At 38.1% G+C, this 26,226-nt stretch overlaps 3 protein-coding genes across 3 annotated transcripts in view; 1 reads left to right on the top strand and 2 right to left on the bottom strand.

Annotated features, from left to right (window-relative positions):
- Positions 1-237: 237 nt before the first annotated feature.
- fabp4a (fatty acid binding protein 4a) lies at positions 238-1,731 on the bottom strand. Its single transcript, XM_058377260.1, has 4 exons — positions 1,573-1,731; positions 982-1,157; positions 794-895; positions 238-466 (listed from the first exon to the last, which is right to left on the bottom strand). The coding sequence occupies exons 1-4, from the start codon at positions 1,643-1,645 to the stop codon at positions 413-415; spliced, it is 405 nt and encodes a 134-aa protein (XP_058233243.1). The 5' UTR covers positions 1,646-1,731; the 3' UTR covers positions 238-412.
- A 926-nt stretch (positions 1,732-2,657) lies between these two features.
- On the bottom strand, positions 2,658-4,866 carry mrpl53 (mitochondrial ribosomal protein L53). Its single transcript, XM_058378040.1, has 3 exons — positions 4,727-4,866; positions 3,001-3,113; positions 2,658-2,850 (listed from the first exon to the last, which is right to left on the bottom strand). Exons 1-3 carry the CDS (start codon positions 4,816-4,818, stop codon positions 2,732-2,734), a joined length of 324 nt encoding a protein of 107 aa, XP_058234023.1. The 5' UTR covers positions 4,819-4,866; the 3' UTR covers positions 2,658-2,731.
- Positions 4,867-8,972: 4,106 nt separating this feature from the next.
- pag1 (phosphoprotein membrane anchor with glycosphingolipid microdomains 1) overlaps positions 8,973-26,226 on the top strand; it is a 47,840-nt gene continuing 30,586 nt past the window's right edge. The window contains exon 1 of the mRNA XM_058378063.1: positions 8,973-9,216. The gene's annotated coding sequence lies outside the window, so the exon portion shown is untranslated. The remainder of the gene's footprint in view (positions 9,217-26,226) is intronic.

Here is a 26,226-nt window from a genome sequence, read left to right as displayed (position 1 = left end):
TAAGACTTACAATGACATGAAGCAGATCTAAACCTGGAGCCCAAATCCATGTGTATTGAACAGTGTATTAAAAAGGCTGTGATGCTACAATGACCAGTTTAACATGGATAAGAATTGTTTAAAAAAAACAAAACTGAGACATTCCCTTCCTTCCTTGACACTCAGCTATCGCATACCTACCCGTATGCACATTTAAATAGGCTAAATAAAGAAACAAACAAAGCTGATACCGGCAGATGTGATCAAAATTTTATTCAACACACCACAATGATTCATTTCAATGCATCCAGAAATATGCTGCATGCAACCTTGACAGCTTTGGTGTCAAAAAAAATGAATACGAGAAAACGAGAAAACTGACTGCTCATTGAACTGAGCCAGGCATTTCCAAAATCAAGCCAGGATCATTTAATCATGGCTCTTTTACATACGTCCTCACCGCCACCACGTCTCCCATTTTGCATGTCTGCAGAGGAAGAATCAGAAAAAATCAGATTTCAGGAAAAAAAAATGCCAAGCCTGATTACAGATGCCTTTATAACAGTGTTATTACATTACATATAATACTACTATTACATAACATATAGCTAATATTTAGCTTTTATAATCAAAAGCCTAATTGACTAGACAATTGAATCAAATAGGTTCAAGCTCAATTACTTATAAAATAATATCTGATATAGTTTTCTTATCTATGCATAGCTGGAGTGTGGTTATAAGATACACGATCCTAAGGGTCTAACAAGCATCCTAAGTGTCTTCTTATTCTCAAGAGCATAAATCAAATTCTCACCGCTATTAATTTCCCATCAGTCACTTCTCTCTCTAGTGTAGTCTCTTTGCCATCCCAGGTCTGTTTTTGCACCAGTTTGCCATTCTCAAGGCTCACCACGGTCTGCACAGAGACAGGACACACACTCACACACAAGTCCTACAACAGAGCTGCACTCTTTATTAAGTAGAGCTGAATTCACTACTGACCGAGGTCTTTCTGTCGTCAGCAGTGGTCTCCTCAAATGTCTCGTTGAGCTTAAATTTGACCTCAGTAGTTTTAAAAGTGCTCTGCGACTTCATACATATCTGTCCTTGGTCATCCACGCTCAGGATGAAGTTGGGCTTGGTCCGGTTTCCTACCTGACGAGTGGCAAAACCCACACCTGAAGAATGGGAATGTGTTTATTCTCACTTAGTCAGTGTAGTTAATACAATATTTAATAAGATGCATGATGGTGAAACTGTATCATGGCTTGAGATCCTTTCTTTACATATAATATGTGACTTTTAGTTGAGCAAAACATTTTTGCATTTAAAACACACAGACCACAGCTTATCTTAATGGTCTTTTAACTGTATGCAGTATTTGCTTTCTCAGGTGAAAGATGCATAATAAAATAAGATAGCACTTGGTGATATAGACTAATATCTTTTTCTCTGAAAGTGTATTAAACAATAATACACATTGCATTTACATATTTTTTGCATTTGTCCCAGCCCCAAAACACAACGAAAGCACAGAAACTATGGCAATAATACACATTAAAATAATAACCAAAAAAAGGGAAACAAACATACCCAGTGCCTTCATGTATTCGTCAAAATTATCGCTGGAAACCATCTTCCATGTTCCCACAAATTTATCCACCATCTTTACCACGTTAATATTCGGCTCCCAAACTTTTACACACTAACAAACCTCAGCCTCAAGCTTTGGACAACTAACACAAAGATTTACATTACTCAGCGCTTTTATACTCTTTCTATAGCACGCGCACGTTTAGGTTGTCCAATCAACGCGTGAAACGTCACTCGGTTTCATTCCGCTTCCTCTCTCGCGCGCTAGGAGTCGCAGAATGAGGGGAAAGGTTCGTGAGGGAGGTTGAACAATTCAGACTAGGAAAAAAAAATACTAATACAAACGTGCAGGATATACACCGATCATGCATAACATTATGACTACATGCCTAATATTGTGTTGGTCCCCCTTTTGCTGCCAAAACAGCCTTGATCTGTGATGCACTGCCTTTCTATCAGAACCAGCATTAACTTCTTCAGCAATCTGATCGGATCACACGGGTCAGCCTTCTCTCCCCACGTGCATCAATGAGCCTTGACTGCCCATGACCCTGTCGCTGGATCACCACTGTTCCTTCTTTGGACCACTTTTGATAGATACTGACCACAGCAGACCAGGAACACCCCACAAGAGCTGCAGTTTTGGAGACGCTCTGATCCAGTCGTCTAGCCATCACAATTTGGCCCTTCGTCAAACTCGCTCAAATCCTTACTCTTGCCCATTTTTCCTGCTTCTAACACATCAACCTTGAGGATAAAATGTTCACGTGCTGCCTAATATATCCCACCCACTAACAGGTGCCATGATGAGATAATCAGTGTTATTCACTTCACCTGTCACTGCTCATAAGGTTATGCCTGATTGGCATATACAGAAACTACATTTTATAAGATAAACCAAGTGTATTGGTACAAATAGGCTCTAGAAGTCTGAAACTGAAATGCTCCACTGGTCTCAGGACAGTAGTGTTGAGTTATAAATCAGTACAGTATACAGGTGTAGAAGAGTAGAAAATATGGATGTTCAGTATGAGTACAGAAAAACATGAATTTATTTCAATCAAATCAGCCAAGAATAAGACAGCTTGAGAATTTAAGATAGTTTTATTTAAGGAAAAGTTAATAAATATACACAAAGCAAATATACACAAATACACATCTACTTCCTCCCCATGACTTTAGACTGAGGGTCTTTAGCTATGCAGCGTGTCTGTAGAGCAGAAAGCATCTCCTGGCTTGTCAGCTTGGCTCCTTTCATCATTAACCTTTCACCATCCACTGAAAACAAACACACAATCATGTTAAGCACTGTGACCTATAATGACAAACGCAGCTATAGTGCAAGACGCTCATTTCCTGATGTGCTTTGTATAATCATCATCAGAGTCAGAGTGCACACAATGGAAATTCATAACTGAGGTCACTTACTGAATGTGATGTCGATCACCGGCTCTGACCGGTCGTGTTTCACTTCTGCTATAACTTCACAGTTCATGTTTGTAGCTTTGGCCTTTTCCGATCCAACCAAGACGAGAAAGTCTCTGTGGAAAAATTCAATAATTGTTAAAAATGTTATCAGGCCATAACATAAGGTACTAAATGTTTTCCAGTGACTAACATGTTCATATACATTTGCACATACACATTTTTTCAGCATGTTTCATTATAAATAACAAATAAAATCGATACGGTAACAAAATATCTTGCAAAATAGTGTATTTGCATTAACTTGCAAAACAAAAGCGCTGCATTTTTAATAATTGTGAATAAATGTAGTCTTATTAGGCTTAAATTATCTTAAACAAAAACTGTCAATATTTTCATTTATAAAAATTTAAAACATCAAATCAGCTTTTTTAAAATCTTAGTTTGTAATTATTATTATTATTATTATTATTATTATTATTATTAAATCCTGGTATCCACCATTGTTCAGAGTGCAACTAATTTCTAATTACTTTGATAGAAACATTTAAGAAAACAAATACCTACAATGGAAATATTTAATCAATAAAAAGCCATGCACTTCATTAGGATGGAGTTTAACCTGCACTGTTTTCCACTGCCCATTTACAAACAGTGAACAGAGCTTAGTGCTGAGTCTAGCTAAACCTCCACAGATACAACGATCGAACAAGCAGCAGTTGTGTCACAATCTATAGTAAAATCCAAGGGCAAGAAGCCTTTATTATCGCCCCATATACATTACAGCACAGTGGATTTCTTTTCATATCCCGGCTGAGGAAATTGTGGTCTGAGTGCAGGGGCAGCTATGATGCAGCGCCCCTGGAGCAGAGAGGGTTTAGAGCCTTGCTCAATTACATAAAAACAGTGGAGCTTGGTGGGCTTGATTTCTGATCTTCCGATCAACAACCCAGAGCCACCACTGCCCCAGCTTGTGATCATCAGTGCTGTCCAGTGTTTCTTCAGTAAGAAGGTGGTCATAATTTTATGCCTGATCAGTGTATATTCACTCGATTAACAGTTTCCTACATTGCCATCAATGCTGTCTGACTACAATGGACTTTAGTCTATTAGTTCTCTCACCTTTTCATCGGTTCATTTTGTTCAAAAAAGTTCACTTCATCTTGCATCATATTACGGTGTCATGAACAACTACTTCTCCTCTACATTTGATTTCTCATTACTATGACATTAAACGTCACTGGAAAGTGGTGAGTAAGAAAAGAAGTACGTTCATCTATTAAACACTTCTATTAATCACCACCGTTGTAAAGAATGTTTATTTGAGTTACTATCGACTTCCTGTCAGCTCAAACCAGTCTCCTCTGATCTCTCACGTGTTTCATCCTGTAGATGCTCTGCACACAGGATGTTACTGATTCCTCACACACTTCTGTGTAACCTCTATAGGGGCAGCAAACCCAGTAAATACATAAACACCAGACATTGTAATATTTTTAAAAATTCTGTTTGGAAAATGTTGCAACATACATGTATATCCTAAAGCTGCACACTAACTAGTACCTGGTATGATTTATACATCTGTTTATTCCCATGTAAATAATTCCGTGTCCTCCATGCGCAGTGTTGCGGGCTGACACAAACAAGCAAAATTCCACAACACAAGAATTGTTTGCATCCGCATTTCAAACATAGCTTATAGTAAAATAATACTAATAATAATTCATACCGTGTGGAGCGGACATTGGACTCAAAAGGGCAAAACTGTACGACGATTTTCTTCACCGTCTTTAACACCACAGCTCCTCTGGAAGCCGCCATGTTTCTCCTACATGAACTCTGACCCGCGCGTCACACACTGCGTCACACTACATAGGGTGTGAAAGTTTTATTATTTTTATTATTATACCCTGTGTAGTGCGATTATATTGCGAGAAAGGAGCCATTTGTTATTAAACCCTGATTGAACCCTGCTTTTAATCGCTTTAATGCCATATTTGACTCTAAGACATGCGACTTGGGTAACTATATCAGCCCTATAGTGCTTGTTTTGTTTGTTTGTTTGTTTGTTTGTTTGTTTTATGCATTCACAGTCACTCCGCTATATTAGAAAGTACACAAGTACACCGAGAATAATACACAATAAATAATATATAATATAATATAATATAATATAATATAATATAATATAATATAATATAATATAATATAATATAATATAATATAAATATGTGTATGTGAAGTTTGAGGAGATTATATTATTATAAACAGTATTATATACAGCCTGGTGCTGTGATATTGCCAGTAATAATAACAATAATTACAAAAACTATAATATAAATAATTTGCACATGACACAAACACTGTACATGGGGCAGATAAGGTATTTTCTCCAAATAGATACTGATTTCTTTTAAAACGCCATCACCTTTGGCTTATTTGTGCTTAGTTTACATACCGTATAGTCTAGAATCTTTAAAGCATTTTGTTCTACTTTTATAGTAGTTTTATATCTATAATTTGGTGTTAAAATTGTTAAAATAAATGTGAAAAAATGGATAGATAGATAGATAGATAGATAGATAGATAGATAGATAGATAGATAGATAGATAGATAGATAGATAGATAGATAGATGCCATGAAAGCCAGTGTTATATTGGGCTCTAATTAATTTGTCCACTAGATGGCGCAAAAAGCTTGGGATTTGCATGAATGTGTAACATTTTTGTGTAAATTGTGCAGTTTCTCACAACCTTACGACAATCTGGATGTAATTCAAATCTGTTACAGTCTACAATCCTAATATAATCCTACAATCTACACCTCAGTCTATTTGCTTTGTTTATTTACACACTACAGGACACACATAAGCTGGATGACAAACGTGTGCTGTTGCTTGTCCATAAAAATAAATAAATAAACAATAACCATTATTATTATTGTTGTTGTTGTTGTTGTCATTGTCAATAATAAAAACTACTACAATACAGCTACTGAAGATTAATGAATGAATTAAATAATAAATTTAATAATGTGCATAATGTTTGTTAGGCCTTACTGAAGAATTTGGCAGTGCTGATTGGTACAGTATTATGGATGGATGGATGGATGGATAGACAGATAGACAGATAGATAGATAGATAGATAGATAGATAGATAGATAGATAGATAGATAGATAGATAGATAGATAGATAGATAGATAGATAAACTTTATTGTCATTGCAAAGTACAGGTACTTTACAACAAAATGCCATTCGGCATCTACCAGAAGTGCAAATACTACAAATTGTGCAAATGAACAAGTGCAGATAAATATGTAAATATGTACATCAATAAATAAGGCTATGTCAGTATGTGCTTAGAGAAGTATGTGCAAGTTGGAGTCATAACATAGTCATAACAGTCTAAAATATCTGCATTTCTACTTTTTCTCTGCAGTCCCTTGAATGCTGATGAGTTCATATCACCAAATAAAATTGCCAATAAAATAATTCCACATACTGCAAATGAGATTCTAGAACCTATAGTATGTATTAAATATTTTGCAGGTGGATTTATTTGTCTGCAACAAGGTGCTATCTTTAAAAATAAAAATCCTTAATAAGAAACCTGATGCTGATCATACATTTCTATACATTACAGCACACACTCACACACTGCATCCCAGAGCTCATCGGACACTAATTAATCTTAATCACGTTTTCACACTGGACTCACTAGAACCAGTTCCCAGGACTGCTGCAGCACTGCAGATGAATTGCCTTTGTGTTTGGGAAAGAAGGGAGAGACGGTCAAACATGACTCAGCTGTTTTCTAGATGAATTAAATGGTACAGAGAGATGACAAGGTGAGAATTACTGCCATCTTCCTTCATTCTGTGTGTGTGCAGCAAATAAGTCTGGCTCAGGGTTCAGTTGTAGAGTCGATGTGTTCTTGCTATGTGTTATTATTTTATAAAATAGAAATAAATGTGAAAAAAAAAACCCCAAAATAAATAAATACATTTGGAGACATTCTTGAAGTACTCTTGTAGATAAACAGCTGTATAGATATAGATCACACCAATGGTCCTTGGAATCCAATTATGCCTTAAAATATTTAAATAAATTCATTACATTCACTTTACCAGCTACAAGGAGTAAATTCTTGAGGATACCATCCCTAAAACATATAATCCATTTTCATTTTCCTCTAAGTCTATAGTTTAGCTTTTCACACAGTATTTGTTGTTTTACTTGGCAAGACTCTCTTTTCTGAGAATTGTACATTAGGTGCACTATATTTAGACCAATGACCATACAGCATGTTTCCTGTTAAATACCCTCTGAAACCTTTTCACAAACAACTGTGTTCAGCTGAATTGTGCAGTCTAAAATTAGTTAGGTGACTACAAGACAATGCACTCACTTAACACTCTGAAATCATGGGGTCAGCCTTTAAGAATATGGGTTAAAGATGCTATTTTGGGTTTACAGGGCTATGTTTGTGCTAAATATTCTTTTCCATACAGGAGGCAAATGAACGTCAAAGTTATAGATAGTTTAATGAAAGTAGAAATGGAGCAGCTGGTGGGTGTTTTCATAACAAAGATGTCATTTAGACATAGACTATATTGCCAAAAGTTTTGGGACACCCCACCAAATCATTGAATTCATGTGTTGTTTTTAAGGGCTTCGGCACGGCCCTTTAGTTCCAGTGAAAGGAACTCTTAATGCTTCAGCATACCAAGACATTTTGGACAATTTCATGTTCCCAATTTTGTGGGAACAGTTTGGGGATGACCCCTTCCTGTTCCAACATGACTGCACAAAGCAAGGTCCATAAAGACATGGATGAGTGAGTTTGGTGTGGAGGAACTTGACTGGCCTGACCTCAACCTGATATACAACCTTTGGGATGAATTAGAGCGGAGACTGCGAGTCAGACCTTCTCGTCCAAAATCAGTGCCTGATCTCACAAATGCACTTATAGTGGAATGGTCAAAAAATTCCCATGAACACACTCCTAAACCTTGTGGAAAGCCTTCCCAGAAGAGTTGAAGCTGTTATAGTTGTAAAGTGCGAGCCAACACCATATTAAATTTATGTGCACGTAAATGCAGACGTCCCAGTTTTGGCCTAGCTCGCAGTCATGTTGGAACAGGAAGGCGCCATCCCTAAACTGTTCCCACAAAGTTTGGAGCACATGAAATTGTCCAAAATGTCTTGGTATGCTGAAGCATTAAGAGTTCCTTTCACTGAGACTAACCCCTGAAAAACAAACGTGAATTCAATGATTCAAAGGGGTGTCCCAAAACTTTTGGCAATATAGTGTTTGAATGTTTTTATGGGGTTTTATTTTTTTACAGTGAATCTATAAAATAATGCATTAAACCATTAAAAAAAACCTCTTAACCCATCTCAAGCGACAATAATGTGGTTTCTTTGTTAACAATGGCTGCTATAAAATGAGTAACAGGATTGAAAGTCACCCCTGCCTTTCGTCCTATGTGTGCTGGGATAGGCTCCAGCAGACCCCCGTGACCCTAATTAGGAATAAGCGGGTATAGACAATGGATGGATGGATGGATTGAAAGTCACAGGATTCCACTTTGAAAATGACGTCATCAGTAAATATAGGTGAAAATAAAGGAAAACAAATATGACAGAACTTTATTTCTTCTTCTTATGAGCTTAAATATGTGACATGTGGAATATTACAATAGCTCAAATAGCTGATAGGGGTACAGGTACAGAGGTAAGAGGACTGGGGGAATGCGGTGAGACATAAACAATGACGCACTGTAAAAAAAAGGGGGGGGGGGTGATGACGTTTCAGATATCAATTAATTTATATAATGCCAGAACAAGATCTGATATTGTATCTGTGTAACAGTATATTCATTGTATAGTATGAGAGCCAAAACTCAACTTCCCATGAGGCTTTGCGCGGCTTCTTACTAATCCTCCCCAGTGTGAAAGCAGAGGAGGAGGAGAAGGAGGAGTGGATGTCTGGAGTCTGCAGATCTATACACCGGTATGCACCGTGTGAAGAGCCACAGCTCAGATCAGCTCAGTGTGATCACAGACTATTTATATCACAGACTAAAAGCAGAATAAACCGCGGTTTTTGTTTGTTTTTGTTTTTTTTTTCCTCCCCCACACACTGCGCGTGCTGTGCGTCCACTGCGGAGCCGCGCATACAGGAGACGCGCGGGTTCACGGATGGTCATTTCGGGGTGAGTGTTCTTCTCTCTGACTGTTATTATTCGCTGAGAAAGTTGGTGCAGAATAAACGTGTTGTGATGGCAGGCAGGAGAAACACATCCTCCTTAAACACACGCAGCATCTAAAGGAGGAGGGTTGGTTGTGCGCGAGCTGAAAGTTGGCCGGTGCCGCAGCGCGAGCGGACTGAGGAATGCGGGGTGCTGGAGAGGAATTTAATATAATAATATGAATAATAATCACGCAGTTTATTCTCGTACGCTTTAATAAAAAAAGACCGGTGCAATTGAAACTGATTCATTCTTTGGGTGGTTATGTGATGCCCAGGCACTTGTTGGCTTTTATAGCACCAGTTGGCGCGGCTTTAACTCCATCACTGATCACACCAACTGGTGGTAGTCTGCAGTCCACCAAATTCCTCCTAATCTACATATGAGGAACATTGCAATACAATACATGACTAAATGAACAGGCTGTACTCTCAGAAAGAAGAACCTTGTCTTGTCACCGGGGTGGTACCATCATGGGTACATCATTATTATTATTTGTAGCTTTACTGTGTATTGTTTTACATGGTGAGAAGATGTATATAGCCTAATGTATGTCGTGTACCTTTAAAAACAATGAAAGTGCATAAATGGACCCTAGTTAGTTATTAGAGTAAAGCATTAAAGGTACAAAAGGTATATGCTTGAAGCATCCACCCCAGTGACAAAGAAAGGTATATATAGTTCAATATAGTGTACTAAAATGGTCAACTAATGATGATCCATTAATATAACAGCTATAAATCATTTGCTTTAATGACTTAGATATTCATTTTTACCATTAGTACATTTTCATCACCAGAGTCTACGATTTATTTTGTAATGAAATTCAGCTTTTTACATTTTCCATTGAAATGTTGGTCTGCGTTGGTTAATGTTTTCTTACATTACCCACGATGCCATTCGACTGCTGTAAGTTGTGCCAGTGGGATCGCTTCATCTCTACTTAAAGCGAATGATGTGACAGCAGTTTAGTTCTTTTAGCCTGTCCAGCTCTTTCACCTCCTCTTGTGGATCACTAACAAGCTGAGTTTCTGGCATAATGTTTGACTTGTCATTAATATGAGAAGGAGCAGTGCTAGAAAATGATGTGTGAGAAAAGTAGCCCTTGCACTGACTGGTACTCCTTATGTTTCAGTTTGTTGAAATTTTTTTCTTATTAAATACCACAACCTGTCCAGGGTGTACCCCTGCCTTTCACCTAACGTGATAGGCTCCAGCAGATCCCTGTGACCCTAATTAGGAATAAAGCGGGTATAGACGATGGATGGATGGATTAAGCACCACCTGTAACTAGCTACACCGACCAGGCATAACATTATGACCACCTGCCTAATATTGTGTTCCCCCTTTTGCTGCCAAAACAGCCCTGACCCGTCATGCACTGTGTATTCTGACACCTTTCTGTCAGAACCAGCTTTAACTTCTTCAGCAATTTCAGCAACAGTAGCTCGGATCACATTGGCCAGCCTTCACTCCCCACGTGCAGCAAAAAGCCTTGACTACCCATGACCCTGTCGTTGCTTCACCACTGTCCCTTCCTTGGAACAGTTTTTGATAGATACTGACCACAGCAGACCGGGAACACCCCACAAGAGCTGCAGTCTTGGAGATGCTCTGATCCAGTCGTCTAGCCATCACAATCTGGCCCTTCACTCGCTCAAATCCTTACCCTTGCCCATTTTTCCTGCTTCTAACACATCAACTTTGAGGACAAAATGTTCACTTGCTGTCTAATATATCCCACCCACTAACAGGTACCATGATGAGGAGATCATCAGTGTTATTCACCTCACCTGTGACTGCTCATAATGTATTGCCTGATCGGTGTATTTCCCCCTGTGATGTCAGCATGGCACACAATTGCAAACCTTTCTTAGAAAAAACACAAATACAGCAACACAGAGAAATACAGTATTTCATAATCAGATATTTATTGTGTTTCAGGGTGGTGGTTTCCTTTAAAATGATTCTGGATCCTAATTCACTTTGAAAGGAAAGAAAAGGAGCCAGTTTGCCTTTTTGTTATTTAGTTATCTACATCTTGGGGGTGTTAATTCTCAGGTCTAAGAATGGCATGCTGTAATGTTAAACACTTCACTGAAAAAACAAAATTATTAGGTTTTGGTTATTATTTGGTTAGACATAATATTCCCCTCGGTTAGTGTGTATGCTTTGCTCTAGTTGTTTCTATGTACACGAACATCTGATGTCCTACTTAATGTGAACTGTATCGACTAAACTCATTAATAATGCGCATTGTAAGTGCTGTAACACTGCCTATGCAAGGTGGGATTTAAAGGAAGGTCAGGAGGGAATGCAATTTTCTCTGGTTTAAAAATAACCAAACTGATCTTCTTTATAAACACAACCTTTAGATATTCGAAGATGTTAATCATCATATGAAGTTAATTATCAAACACTTCCTTTAGGTATGCACAGATACTACGTTTTACCAGGTTTAACCCTTCGTACCAGGACACAGTTGTTCCATTATGCTGACGGAACGGAAATCAAATTATCGGACATTTTCCGGATAAGCAAATCAGTATAAACAAATCAATATAAACAAATTAGTATAAACAAATGAATTTATTTAAGTATGATCTACAATGAGTCAGGACGCTGTTGGCATTCAGTGTGAGATGTTTTTACCTCTGTTGTGATAACCTTATACAGAATTTTAGTGGTTGAAGATGACAGCTTTACATTTTAGACGCTTATGAAGAAGCACTTGATGCAGCTAAGAGAGCAGAAAAGGGTTTGATATCAACATTTACTTTGATGATAAGACAAGATTTTAACTACAGATTCGTGAAGCCTTGATTGTGGTGTGTGACATGGTAAAGAAATTCAACGCTGAACACAGGCACACCAAAACAGACGGAAATATATTATTAGAACTCGATACTCTCTTCTGTTTGCAGATATAGATCACAAAGTGAAAAATAGGAGAAGAAGTCAATTCCACCTTTTGTTATCTGTGAAAGGGAAGTTTCTGTTATATATATATCCAAAAACAAAACAAAACAAAACAAAACATAGAACTCTCACTTGCTAAAAATAACATAGATACAATCTTCATGGTTTAAAAAAAAAATCCACATTTCTCACTTTTATACACTCAGATCTGCTGACTAGCTTTATGCTGTGATTTTAATAGACCAGCAAGCTATATGCTATCTGGGAATTTTTTTTTTCTGTTTCTCATGTACTGTGTTTAATGAAATTTGGGAAAACCATTGCTTTTGCAATGCAAACCAGACATTTCCCCATCTCCAAGCCAAAAAGAGAAGTATTCAAAGATATATATTCACAACTTATCTGTCCTTTAAAAGCACCAGGTCTTCGTATAGTTTGTTTTGATTCACAGGCTCTCTGAGAGCATGCCTAGTTTTTAACTCGTTTCCAGTTTCTTATTAGACCACATATTACTGTATTTGATATGAAAAGATCAATAAAGATGTACGGATGAATGTGTCGTGTTACGTAATAGAAAAAAAAATTGTAATAGTTGTCAGAACATTCACTCAGCTTTGCACAGGACAATGCATAACAACACTCCATCTTGGATTATTTTCCTAAATCTGCATTGTCCCATCATATTTTAGTTTCTTACTTAGCATATTTCGGAAGTTAGATTTAAGCTATGTACTAGTTTTGACACCCTGAGACTCGGAGGGATTTGTACCCTGATGTGTCACTTCTGATATTTCCACAATGCAAATTTAACTGCCTTGCACTATGGTCATTAAGTTGTACTCAGCGTAAAAACAGTTAAGGAAAGCCAGAAATGAAACTGGTTGTAAGACTGTGAGAGTTTCAGCCCCGGTGCCGGCGTTGCCTTGCAAATGTGTCTAGCAAACGGAAATATTATTGTTTATTTCAGACTGCGCTGCTCATGCACCATAAAATGAGCTGCACTAACAAATGATAAAGATTTGATCTGAATCAGGAAGACAAGGTTTATCTTTGAACATGTACCAAACCTTTAAATTCTTAAAGTGAAGTTTGAGATTAGTGTTAATATTGATATGAAAGATTTCTGAAATTTTGGATATGGCAGCATGGATTGTGTAAAAAAGAGAAGAAGTCATTGTTATGCTGGGGAAGAACGAAATATTGATCATGTTAATGATCTGAAGAGCATCGTTTATTCTACTGGTTTAAATATCCATTATGGTATCTCATGTCAAGGTTTTTATTTCTTAACAAGCGATTAACATGAATTTGTGCTGCCATACAAATGAACTGGAAATAAAATTAAATCTTGCTTAGCTCTAAATTCTGTTTAGTCTAATCCTTAATGCAACCTTTTATCTTTTTGTGTGACTGATGAGCAGTTGTAGCCTTTTTTTTTCATTCACATGTCTGGATGCTTCTCCAGCTGTGTGTGATTTCTTTAACAGAGCTTTTCAAGCTGCCAGTGTGGGCTTTTGGCACATGATTATGGATAGCGTGCTCGAATGCATTATCCACTACGCATGAATGGACATGCCGTATATTGGAATTGGACCGAATCCCGGTGCTGGACACTGGCCATTGTGTGTGACATTAAGTGGAAATAAAATAGAATAGAGTAAGAGAACATCAGAAGGGCAAAAGAATACAGTAATGCCCTTTCAGGAAGACATTTTTCTCATTACTCAGTGAAAGCTGAGAATATCCAGGCTCAGGCAGGTGTGTGAATGTTTGTTGAGCTGTCTGGTAGCAGCGTAGTTCAGAAAAAGGGAAGTGCTTTAAAATATTGAAACCTCTGCCCTTCCTGTGCACCATCTGCACGACTCATCCATCATGGGATTTTACAATAAAATTAATCTGAGCTAGATTTAATGCAGGTAGAATTTCTACATTTTTCCTTTGTAAAGTGAACATGTGCTGTTTAAGAAATTCACTGGAAAGTATTGCTTAGCATGTGTAACAGTATGTGTGTTACATTTATATCCGTGGGAGGAGGAGAAGGAGGCATGCTTGTTTAGTGGTTAGCAGGTTTGCCTTGCACATCTCGTGTTTGGGGTTCGATTTCCGTTTCTGTCCTGTGCAGAGTTTACATGTTCTGTCACATGCTTCAGGGGTTTCCTCCCTGATACGTCAGTTTCCTCCCACATCCGTATACAGGCATTGTATTAGCTAAACTAAAAAGCCTAAATTGACTGAATGGGTGTGTGAGCGTGTGTGAGATTGTAGGGTTGGCACACCGTTCAAGGGACCTTGGATCCGCTGGGACAGGCTACCCTTCGACCCTGTGTAGGATAAGCAGTACATAAGCACTAGTGCGAGACCAGACTTAATTTTATTTATTTGGTAAACCAAAGCCTATATTAAAAAGCTCTTCACTCAGCAGATGGCTCTTTGCTCTGCCTATCTGCTTCATGGATGAAAGGTCAGCATTCTGCTCAGCACAGCTTTCCATAGCACAGCAGATGAAAAATGACTTTCAGTTCATATCATAAGACTCATTTTTGCTTTGATAGCAACCTCAGAGTTTAAATATGGGAAATGTTGAACAAAGCTGATGCAATACTTAATTTTCCACCTTTTCTTAGGTTACTCAAGGTCGAGTCCACTTGCTGCACCGCCTGTATAGTATATACCGCATATATGATTTGAGGTGATATGAAATATTTTTGACAGTGTATATATTGCTTTTTTAAAGAATCTTATTATTGCAAAAACCATTTCAAATATTGTGTTAGTATTTGAAGGCCACATCACCCCCACCCTAGCTCATTAGCTGAAGCATTGATTCTCTCATTGTAGGTGCACTTTAAAAAACCCTTCTCTAAATGATTGACCCTTGCTAGATTGATTTTTCATTTCCTTTGAAAATTGGACTGGTCTCCTGTTTCCAAATACCACAGAGTGCTGATGGCTTTGAAGCAGTAAAGGTCATTGTACAGGGCAGTGTCATCTGCTCAAGTGTCCTATCTATACTTCATGAAAGGAAATGTGTCTTTATGGCATGGGAAGATCAGGATTACTGAAGTACAGAGTAACTGAAACAAGCTGTATTGTGTAACAGCCAGCACCCGGATATAAAGCGTTCAGAAGTACAAGAAGCAGAAGTTAATTTACATAACAGACTTTTTTTTTCAGTTTAGAATACCACATCTGATAAGCTCAAAGCCAAGCATCCAAAGCCACATTGTGATGTACCTTAATAATTTTATAGAGATGATAGTTAGATGACATGTATGCTTCCAGTGAAGTGAAGTGGTGAATTGAATCTTTGTATGAGGAAGTAGGCGTGAGGCTGACCTTGAAATTGAAATGTTCCATTAGTTTTCATTAGATTTAATGAATTTATTAATTCATGTAATTCAGTTTGTGCTCGCTGGGTGAGCAATTACGTTCCTAAATGCCAAAAATTGATCTCTAGCGTTAAGATATTTCTATATCATTTTAAAACATCTCACAGAGAATACATTTTGAACATCTCGCTTTATGTTTACTGTGTATAAAATGTTGTAAAGTAAAATCTATGAGTATTTATTTCACCGTAAATTTGTAAATCCACATTACTACATTTACACTGACCAGGCATAACATTATGACCACCTGCCCAATATTGTGTTGGTCCCCCTTTTACTGCCAAAATAGCACTGACCTGTGATGCACTGTGCATTCCTTTCTATCAGAACCAGCATTAACTTCTTCAGCAATTTGAGCAACAGTAGCTCATCTGTTGGATCGGATCACAGGGGCCAGCCTTCACTCCCTACGTGAATCAGTGAGCCTTGACCGCCCATGACTCTGTCACCGGTTCACCACTGTTCCTTCCTTGGAACAATTTTTGATAGATACTGACCACTGCAGACCGGGAACACCCCACAAGAGCTGCAGTTTTGGAGATGCTCTGATCCAGTCGTCTAGCCATCACAATTTGGCCCTTGTCAAACTTGCTCAAATCCTTACGCTTGCCCATTTTTCCTGCTTCTAACACATCAACTTTGAGGACAAAATGTTCACTTGCTGCCTAATAATATATTCCACCCACTAACAGGTGCCATGATGAGGAGATCATCAGTGTTATTCACTTCACCTGTCTCTAGTCATAATGTTATGCCTGATGGGTTTACATTTCAGTCATTTGGCAGCCCTTAACCAGAGCAACTTACATTTTTATCTCATTTTATGCAACTGAGCAAATGGGGGTTAATGACATCTTTTTCATTAGCAAAGGACAACAAGTGAATAAGATCACTCTATCAGATGTCAGATATTTATTTTAGTCATTGTTGAATGGAATGCAGGCATTTGGGAGTTCGTCTGTCTGTCTTAGGCGCAGGTGCTTGTGCTTGACTTTACTGCATGATCTGGAGCTCAGCTGAATGTTTGTGGCAGCTTTTAGCAACTGGTTCATAAGTTGACACGATTCACCGCTACACACAAGTGTAGCAAATCTGCCAAGGCGTGTTTGTTGTCTGACATTCACTTCTTTTGTCTTTCACTGGAGATTCATGACTAATGTTGCTAAATCAGTTGCCAACCGTTTGGACGTACTTCAGTTTGTTTGTGCATCTTTGGGATTTACAGTAGGAGGCGTGGGAGCTCTAATGCTTTGTGACGCCAACAGTATGGGAAGAATTCATTTATATTTGGAGAGTTCCCACCACTGATAGCATGAAAATTAAAGAATATTAATGAATTCTTCCCGATATTTGATGCTCTAAGGATTTTCATTTTTTCTTCTTTCTGGCAAATGTACATTAAAGTCTGCAAATGACCAAAATAGGGCTATTTTAAATTATTCCCAGGGTATATTTTTGCATTTCTCTATTAAAGCAAATTCAGTTTTACAAAATAAATTGCTTTTAAAAAAACAAGGTTGAGGAATACTCTTACTAGAAAACAGTTCGTTATATAAATATATATTTTGGATGGTTAAAGGTTATATAGAATAATAAATAGTTCTGCCAGGGGCCGTTTCTGAAAGGGAAACCCTTATTCACAGTGTTTTACATTAAAAACATTTACCCAGAGGTTGAAATCACAACGTAGCATTATTACAATATTTTTGATGGAGCTGTAGAGATTAGTAATGTGTCTTTAGTTTTTCACTGTTAAAGGTTTGATGCATGCAGTAGGTTTGAGAGCCTCTGGCTTAGTGTACTAGTTGTTACCTCTTTTACTAGTCTTAGTGGTGTCTAACTGAAGAATATGGATGAAGAGTGTATGTGTAGAGAATAAGGTCACACCCTTGTAACAACCTGGTATTTGCATTTAGCGTAACAGACATGTCATTATACTTATATAAATTGACCTTATGTGTAAGTCACAGTGACTCTATAACAACAGTAACTATAACACTAGAGAGGCTTATTTTTGAACAGTTCGGTTGAGTAACAAAATGTCTTATATACATAGCACAAAATTATTACTTCCCGCTCAGTTTTAGAAGGAATTGAATCATGTAGATGACTGAAATCTTCCCTGACATCAACGCAGAAAGTGTGACAAATGCTTACATAATTATTGTTACTAAAACAAGAGGTTTTTACTTGATTCATTTAACCAAGGCTTACTTGAAATGACTAAGGTGTCCGATGTGGTAAAGGAATGCTGATTCACCACTTCTGCCTGTTATGTTCTGGCCTGGCAGTCAGACCCGGTTGTCCAGACACACAACAGGTCTGATCTTGCCTGCTAGAGCACACTCTTTTATCAAGCAACGGGCACATAGCAATTTTCTCAGGACAGCACAGATGTGACTTGGCTGATTGGCTGTTATTTTGTTGGCCGCACTCAGGCTGCACAGCTCAAATAAGAAATATGGGTTTCAGAGTAGACCAAGTGTGGAATCTTTCAAATAAACAGAGCAAATGTGATTAAAGTAAATTGGCAGAGAAGTGGAGGGAAATGAGAGGCTTTTTGGGAGGGTGTTTATCTCTTGACACACTCGCACTGGGCGTCATTAGCCTTGGTTTGATGGTTGCTTGGCCTTTTCCAGTAATCCAGCACACTCTGTGTAGCATTACAAAGACCCAGGCGATAATTAGGAGGGATAATTCATTTTGGGTGTGACTACTGTATGTCACTATCGTTTTCCAGTAATACAGCAGATATTTTTCTCAGGAATATGATTTCTTATGGGAAATAATATTAAATTGAATGTTCATGTTTCGGACATTTTATATTAAAATTAGAATTAGAAGTAGAATTAAAAATATTAGTTCATATAAACCAAATCAAAACCATTCTCTAAATGATAACGCTTGCTAGAAATTTCATATAAAGATATCAAAACAAGTCCATAAATCCATAAATGTCAACTGATAGGTTCAAGGGCTGATCGGCTGCTTCATTTTGTTCATAGGAGCTTCTTTGTATAGCACCAAGATCTCTGCAATGTTATCACTTCAGGAAAAGTTTGGAAAGCTGAACATCCAGAATCTGCGATTTTTAATCTTCTCTATTCTGTCAGGAATACACTCTCTGGCCAGACTCAAAATTGGGAAACTTCCAACCACTCTGGACATGGTTGTGTCTCTAACTGCCTGTCAATCACCTCTTGTGGGTGTGGCTTTGGCGGTAAAAAATGGCTGGCAAAATTACTGATGACACCTTTCAGAGGAGCAGGCTGAAGACTCCCCAGAGGCATTTCTCCTTAAGGGAGGCTTTCTCATAGGTGTTACTCCAGCTCATTTGTCATGTTTGATAATCCAGACTGACGGCCTGGTCTGTTGCTGCTTGCTTGTGAAAGTGAAATAAATGTTTAAGATGGCAAAATTATTTCTACAGTTTTATTCTCTTCAGCTTTGAAGGTAGTGTCAGATGGCCATGTTTGCACAATGGGGAAGAACATCACTGCCACCTCTACAGTTATGATATATGACTGTAAGACCATACAAATGCCTTTTGACAAATGCCCTTGTTTGTGTTTAATTGAATTACTATAGAATGCCCACACAGCTAGACATGCTCAGATTTGGCAGACAGAAACACAAGAGGTCAGGTTTTTAATATGCTGAACTGGAAGGTTTATAAATGAAAGTGATCAGGTGAGAAATGTGATGACTGGGCAAGTGGTTCTCATCGATTGGGAACACCGTAGGGGATTTATGAATTTATTTCTCAATGGTCTGTTTCTAACACTTTTAATAGACCAAAATATATGATGACCATAGGCTTGGAAAAGCTATGTTTCTTGAAAAAGAGCATTTTTTTTTTCTTAGTGACCTCCCTGCATGCTCTGCACTTTTCACAATTACGCCGGTCCTCCCTCTTCCTGTTCCTCATACATCTTTGGGAAATGGGGTTTGTTATCTAGAAAGGGCATATTAAGAAAATGCCTGGCAAAAAAAAAAAACAGCCAGCAAAACAAAGGGGCTGGTGGGTTGCTGTGCATTTGCTTAACTATTTTCATGTGACCTGGGCTAAAAAGAGCATGTGAGTAATCATTGGTTTTAACAAGAACAGAATCTTTATGCACATAAAGTGTTAAAGCTCTCAAACCTAGTTTACGACATATGGTCATAGTATGGTTACTATGTATGGACTCAACATCATAGTATGGACTCTACATCTTCTGTCCAGTGGTTTGAGGTTTTTTATTACAATCCACCACGCAATGTGAAAAAATACCAAACCTTTTTGTAAGAACCATGCCCTTCTCTGAAACTGAAAGAAAGCTGGTGAGTAATTATAACTGTGGAGTGTCTTAAACCACATGGATAAAAAGCAACAGCCCACAAACACTGCCTGATGAACCATAAGGCCTGGCTACAGAAAGCTTAGTCAATCTGCTAATGGCACCGTAATGGAAGCCAATCTCATCAGCGGTGAGCTCTCATCTTGTTCCCTCTCCTCCATCTCAAAGCAGGCCAGAAACAGGAGAGCTGCATCGAGGTGAAATAACGTCATTAGAACCCATTACGGCTGTTTATTTTATTAGTTTCTGTATTTTGTGTCTGGCTTTTGGGCTGTTGACCAACATTATCTGGCAAGGACATCAACTCAGCCTCCAAAGACCTCAGTGTTATGAAGCGCTGAGTACATTTGAGGTTGGTGATGTGCCAAGAAAGAGCGCCCAGGCTTGGACAATGACCGAGATCAATGAAGGACATGATTTGAATGGCAAAGGCTCTGGGGTTGAGAACAGGGAAAAAGAAAATAACACTGCAGTAAATCTGTTTTAATAATAAATTATATAGCGATTATCTCAAATCCAAGGTAGCTGTACAAGCTTAGAGCTGGAGCTCTGCCATAACCGGCAGCCAGCATATAAAAAAATTCAACAAATAAAGAAAACACAGTAAAACAAAAACAAACATCAAACATATAACCAAAAGAAGAATTTAAAAGAAGGACCGAAGAAGCTTGGGTGATAAATTGACAGCAAGGACATATGTACTGTCCTCTCAACTGGAAATGGAACATATTAATGACTTAATATAAAAAAAGCATAGTTTATGTGTGTGATGAAATTACTTGGATCATTATAGTTGTAGAAATATGTATTTTCATGGAGCTTTTGTGTGATGCTGATCATCCTGACACCCGCCACTTCATAGTCATTATTACTATAATTACAGCCCATGCTTTCTATCCTGCTATTATGGCCTCTCACCAGCAAAATAAGCAGTTATGCCAGAGGAATGGCATAATCTAAAAGAGAGCATTCCAACCCATATGATTATGCGAATAAGAGGCATATCGTTCTTTTGTTCTGCTTCAGAATCATTTATCCCACTGAAACGGCTGTTTGTCAGTGAGTGTGCAGTGGAGCTTAATATAACCTATTCTTGCTTCTGGAGCTTTCACCAATCCACATGTCAGTCTGACTCTGATAGACATGCAGGGCCTGAAAGACTGCAGTCTCCTGTCTCAGGCTGATTCATTAGAATACATTCTGCCACAGAGTTTTTTTCTTTTTAAGTTTTTCTCTTGGATGCGCTCTCGTTTTTTAATCATTTTGAAATTGTATTTTCTCTTCTACTGTGGGAGGAAGATGGCTTGGGAGTCCAGAAGGGAGACAGAAGAACTTTTTTTTTTTTTTTTTTTTTTTAGTAAACCGAGCTAGTTGAAAGAAGTGGTGTCTTAAAAGGACTTGCTGATCTCAGCAAAAGTAGTCAGAGGAGGAGGAAGTGAAAAATTGGATGTGGAAAAAAAAAAATTGGTGTGAACCGAATAGCACAGCTGGGCTGATACATCAAGGCTAAACAGCAGTGACCGATGTCTTCAGCTCTCCCAGGAGTACAGAAGCATGTAGAATTATAAGCAGCGAAACGGTGACTTTATCGCAGCAACAGTACTGAATTCCACATAAGATAATTACATTTCTATCCAGCTTGGCTAAGGATTGAGACAGGGTCTTACTCATAGACCTAACAGTGGTAGCTTAGCAATGCTGGGTTTTGACCTTAAAACCTTCTGATCAGTGCCTACATCTCAACATCCCAGCATGCACTGCAAGAATAGGTGTATAGAAATAACTTGCACAAACTAGTAAAGAGAGAGCATTATAGTCAGAGTGGCATCATGGGGTGGGGTAAGTGTGTGTGTGTGGGGGGGGGAGTCTGGGCTTGGGTGTAGACATGTGGCAGCAGATGGAGAACAAATGGTGGTGGTGCGGTTGAAAAACTAGGCAGGGTATAGGAATAGACACTGAGATTCAGATCGAGAGCAAATGAAATATACAGGAAGCATCACCTACATATACAGAGAAAATGGTCACTTGCTTATTGAACTATAGAAGATGTAATGTCAAGTGCAAGACCATTGCTGTCAATATATATCATTATTGCCATATGTTAATTAGATTATCTGATTGCTGTGATTCGTAAGGCTCCATAAGAATTCCTCAGATTGCTCAGGACGAACAAAGGTACTCCGTGTCAGTGATGAGAAACTGAAAACTTTTGTCTGTTCTTATCTCTACAACCTGGCTATAATGTGCAGGTCTGGTATGAGAATTGAGGTCACTGACCCGGGCATTTCCTTATGAGATAACTGAAATAACTGAAATAGAAAAGTTGTTCTGTTTTTAACACCAGTATTGTACTGAAAGTAAAACAGATAGAACAAAGGAAATGTTGTATATGTCCTGGCTAGACTCAAGGACGGAAATACTTTATGTAATTAGCTTCACAACATTTTCATTGTTAGAATAGTGAATAGTAGATTACAAAGTCTGTTTTGGATTTTGTATCTCATATATGAAATTTGTGAATTGAATCCTATATACATAAGTTGGATCCAGTTGGACGGTTTGAGTTGTTTAGTTTTTTTGGTTGGTTGGGGTGAGTTGATTTGGTTAGGACTGTTTGTGTAGATGGTTAGCTGTTAGATTGGATTGTTAGAGGTTGGCTGTCTGGGTTTGATTTGGTTTGTTTGGATTGTTGGTCTGGTCAGTTAAGGTAAATGTGTTTGTTTGGAATGAGTGGGTTTGTCTGGTTAGTTGGGTTGTGTTGTGTTGTTTGGTTAGTAGTTTGGTTGGCTGGATGGTTTGATTTATAATGTTTGGTGATTTTAAAAGGAAAAATGCACAGTATTTCAAGGAAAAAATATAGTAGTTCTGTAAAACCCATTGTTATTATCAGCTCAAGTGGTTATAATCACGTTCAATATATCACAGTGAGAGAGCAACACTGCTATCTTCATGTGACAGCTATGTTCCATCCCAGTTGTTCCAGCCACTCAAGCGTCAATAAGCAGAAATAATTGACACAGAAGCTCTGGGAGTGTGCAGTTTGGGCTAAGATCCCAGTGAGACCCTTACAGCAGAGTGATTACTAAAAGCGAATACTGTCATAACAAGATGCCCAGTGATCATTACACAAATCACCATGTGGGTGGAAGATTATGGGCTCTGACTGGAGCAGGGCTTTGGAACATGTGTTGCTGTTTGGGGTGGGCAAGTTGAAAGTTCATTAAAATAACTGGATTATTTTTTGAAAGAGATGCAGAGACATTTATTAAATTATGTTTTAGTATGTCCTTTTCATGTTGGCTTGCAGTAACTGACTGTCTGTATTGGTGATTACATCCTGTGGTGGTCACATTCATCACAGAGCTACTGGGTGACGGATGGACATATTTGAGCCAACTGGATTTTGGGCCACCTAGTGTGAGTGTAGTCAAGCCCAGAGCTGCCCAAAAAAAGGAACTGAAGTATTGTTTATCCAAGTAGATTTTCATAAAAAGATGAAATGTGCGGTTAGAACAGTTCCTATTTGAGAACTGATAAGTGATTGTTGTTATTGGATGAATGATTTGATTTAGATTTTTTAGATTAGGAAGAGTTCTGTAAAGATAAACTCAGTCACATATATTATCCCTGTGTATTGTATTTAAACAAAATGAAATCTGTTTGTGGTTCATGTTTATGGAGATTAAGGATTAGTGTCAGGCCATGTGCTGGGCAACGTCGTTTGAAGCTGTGATCTTAAAGTCGGGCCGTATGGGTGCAGGATTTTTATATGGTGAGTTGGGGCACTGCTGGTATCAGTCTTTCACAGGAGGTTTGTTTGTCCCAGGAACTTCAAATGGTGCCAGTGATTGGCTACAGATGTAGATCATGCAGCTGTGGTCTGGCCTTTCCAGTAGCACATCTGTACAAGAAGACTTTTAGTCATGTAATGTATGTGTATTGAAATTCTTCAGTATGTGTTGTGTGATGTAGAATCGAAAAAGTTGTATACACATCATTTACTTGATTTTTTTACATATTTTCCAAATTGGGCATTAGTTTTGTAATAAAATATACACATTAAAATATGTGTTACATTTACAAGTAAGTAAGTTGACTAGTATAGTAGAATATTTTTGCTCAGAATAGGCACAAACACAAAAAAACCCACCAATGAACAAATGTGAATGATCTTTTCTTGAGTTAGCAACATTTATTTTTGAGCACTATGCTTGTAACTGGAGTATTAAAGGGTGTGTTGACAGCTTTTCGTGTTTCATTGTGTGAACAACTGTCGAAAATGTCCGACCACAATGATATACACACCAGTTTTGGCTCACTGTGGTTATTGTGAGTTATTGTGTATGCACCATGTTACTATGAGAATTATGAATCTTACACTAGTTTTCTGACAAGGAGTTAACTCTTCCTTTGGCATGTTTTCACAGCTTTTTTGTGACCCCTTTAGGTTAGGTCAGAGGATTTCTTGTTGTTTATTACTTGTCGAAATGATAAAGTGTATTCAGGACTATAGTGTTTCTCTAGAGTATCAAGGTTGAACTCTTATCATTTCTTTTGACCTGCACTGTAAGCAGCATGATTCTGCAGAACTAGTTTGATGCAGTGGAGGCTCTGTGATTAAGCCAGGAATCAGAAGTTCAAGTTGTTCGAGTTCCAGGATTGTTGAGTTCAAGTTCCAGAAAACCACTGATGGATGTTTGAGGAAAACCCTCAACTGTTCAGCTGTACTCGGGATGTATTTTTCACTTGTAAGAAGCTTTGGGTCAAATGTACGCCACAAATATAAATTGGCTGATGCCTGAGTCTAGGTTGTGGACAAGAGTTTACCAAAATAAGTGAAGTTTTTAGACAACCCAGTGTTCTGACTCATCTCTGAATAATGCAGAATTTGTTTGTTAGGTTCAGAGAAGTTGAGAAAACCAGACAGTGTTCATGGATCAATTATGAAAGAGTACTTCAGAGTTATTACGGAACATGCACATAACCTTGTAGAGCACAGCTGTTACGCAGTATACTGATTTTATGCCTTGCTGAAAATGTCTCCGGTCCTCCACATTGGCCATTTTCTCTAAGGAAAGAAAGCAGCAAGAGATTTACCTCAGCAGCCAAATGCAATATTATGACTTTTTGTTCATGTCTTCTTCAAGAGCATATCTTCAAGGCTTTGATATTCTTGGCCAAATCTCATGTATGCAATCACATATTAAAATTACACTCCCCGCTTTTTCCATTCACAATGTGTACAGGTTTTATGGCAAGTGTTATTGTTTTCCCATGACTCCACGATTAGGACAGGATTTTTTCTTGCTATTTATTACTTGAAATTTGTGACTCTTCTTCAGAGTAGCAAGGATGGATTGTTTTATTGTTTCCTGTCCTGCATCGTAAGTGCTGTGTGTTATGATGAGAGATTCTGCAGAACTCATCGGAGGCATCGGAGGCCTCTGTGTCATGTTTATGACTCGTTTTTGTGTAATGTTGTATCTCTTTGTTTGGTGCAGAAGTGAGGAGTGTCTGGTGCAGAAGTGAGGCGTGTCTGGTGAACCGAATACTGCCAGCTGTGGCACTTTCACGTCTGTCTTTTTCTGCTCTGTCCCTTGTTTCCACGGAAACTTGGAAAATCTTGCTCAGCAGGAGGCTACCTTCCTCTCTCTCTCTCTCTCTCTCTCTCTCGCTCTCTCTCTCTCACTCATCTTAAAGGAACCATCATCAAAGCGCTCCCTTGATACTTGTTGCAGGAGAATGTTTTTACTGCCTACACAAGCAGACACACTTCACCTGGTTGGGATTACATTGCTTCCCAGCTAGCTTTGTGCATGACTCCCCCCCAGTCAACTGATACACACATATCACATACGGATTTGAATATCAGTGCTGCAAGTAAACAATGAACTTGTGTCAGTATGATAAAAATAAAAATGTATCGGGTAAAGAACATGAAAGCATCATATTCAATATTTAAAGCAGCATTATATAAGTCCTTAGAAACACTAAGAAGCCCTATTAGCTATTAATATACCGATTGTATAGATGAATATGCTAATACATCATTCTTGCTCGCCGAGGGCTTTTTTTTGTAATTTAAGAAAAAAAGTACAAATCTGTAGTTCTCTCTTTAACAACGCCTGTTTATCCGTTTGACCTTTCTGGTAAAGACCTTCAATGACTGCCTTTATGATTAATGATGCACTTGGGTTTGAAACAGCTTCTTTTCTTGTGATCATATTATTTTTTATGCACTTAGGTTCGAACTTTGTTTTTGTCTTCCACTAAACCACTTTAGCTCTTTAGTACAAACTCTTCGACTTCGGTGCTAGGTTCTGAAT

This window comes from Hemibagrus wyckioides, linkage group LG24, assembly GCF_019097595.1.
Source record: "Hemibagrus wyckioides isolate EC202008001 linkage group LG24, SWU_Hwy_1.0, whole genome shotgun sequence".
In the NCBI taxonomy this organism is placed as follows: domain Eukaryota; kingdom Metazoa; phylum Chordata; class Actinopteri; order Siluriformes; family Bagridae; genus Hemibagrus; species Hemibagrus wyckioides.
This window is presented reverse-complemented; position numbering and strand designations above follow the sequence as displayed.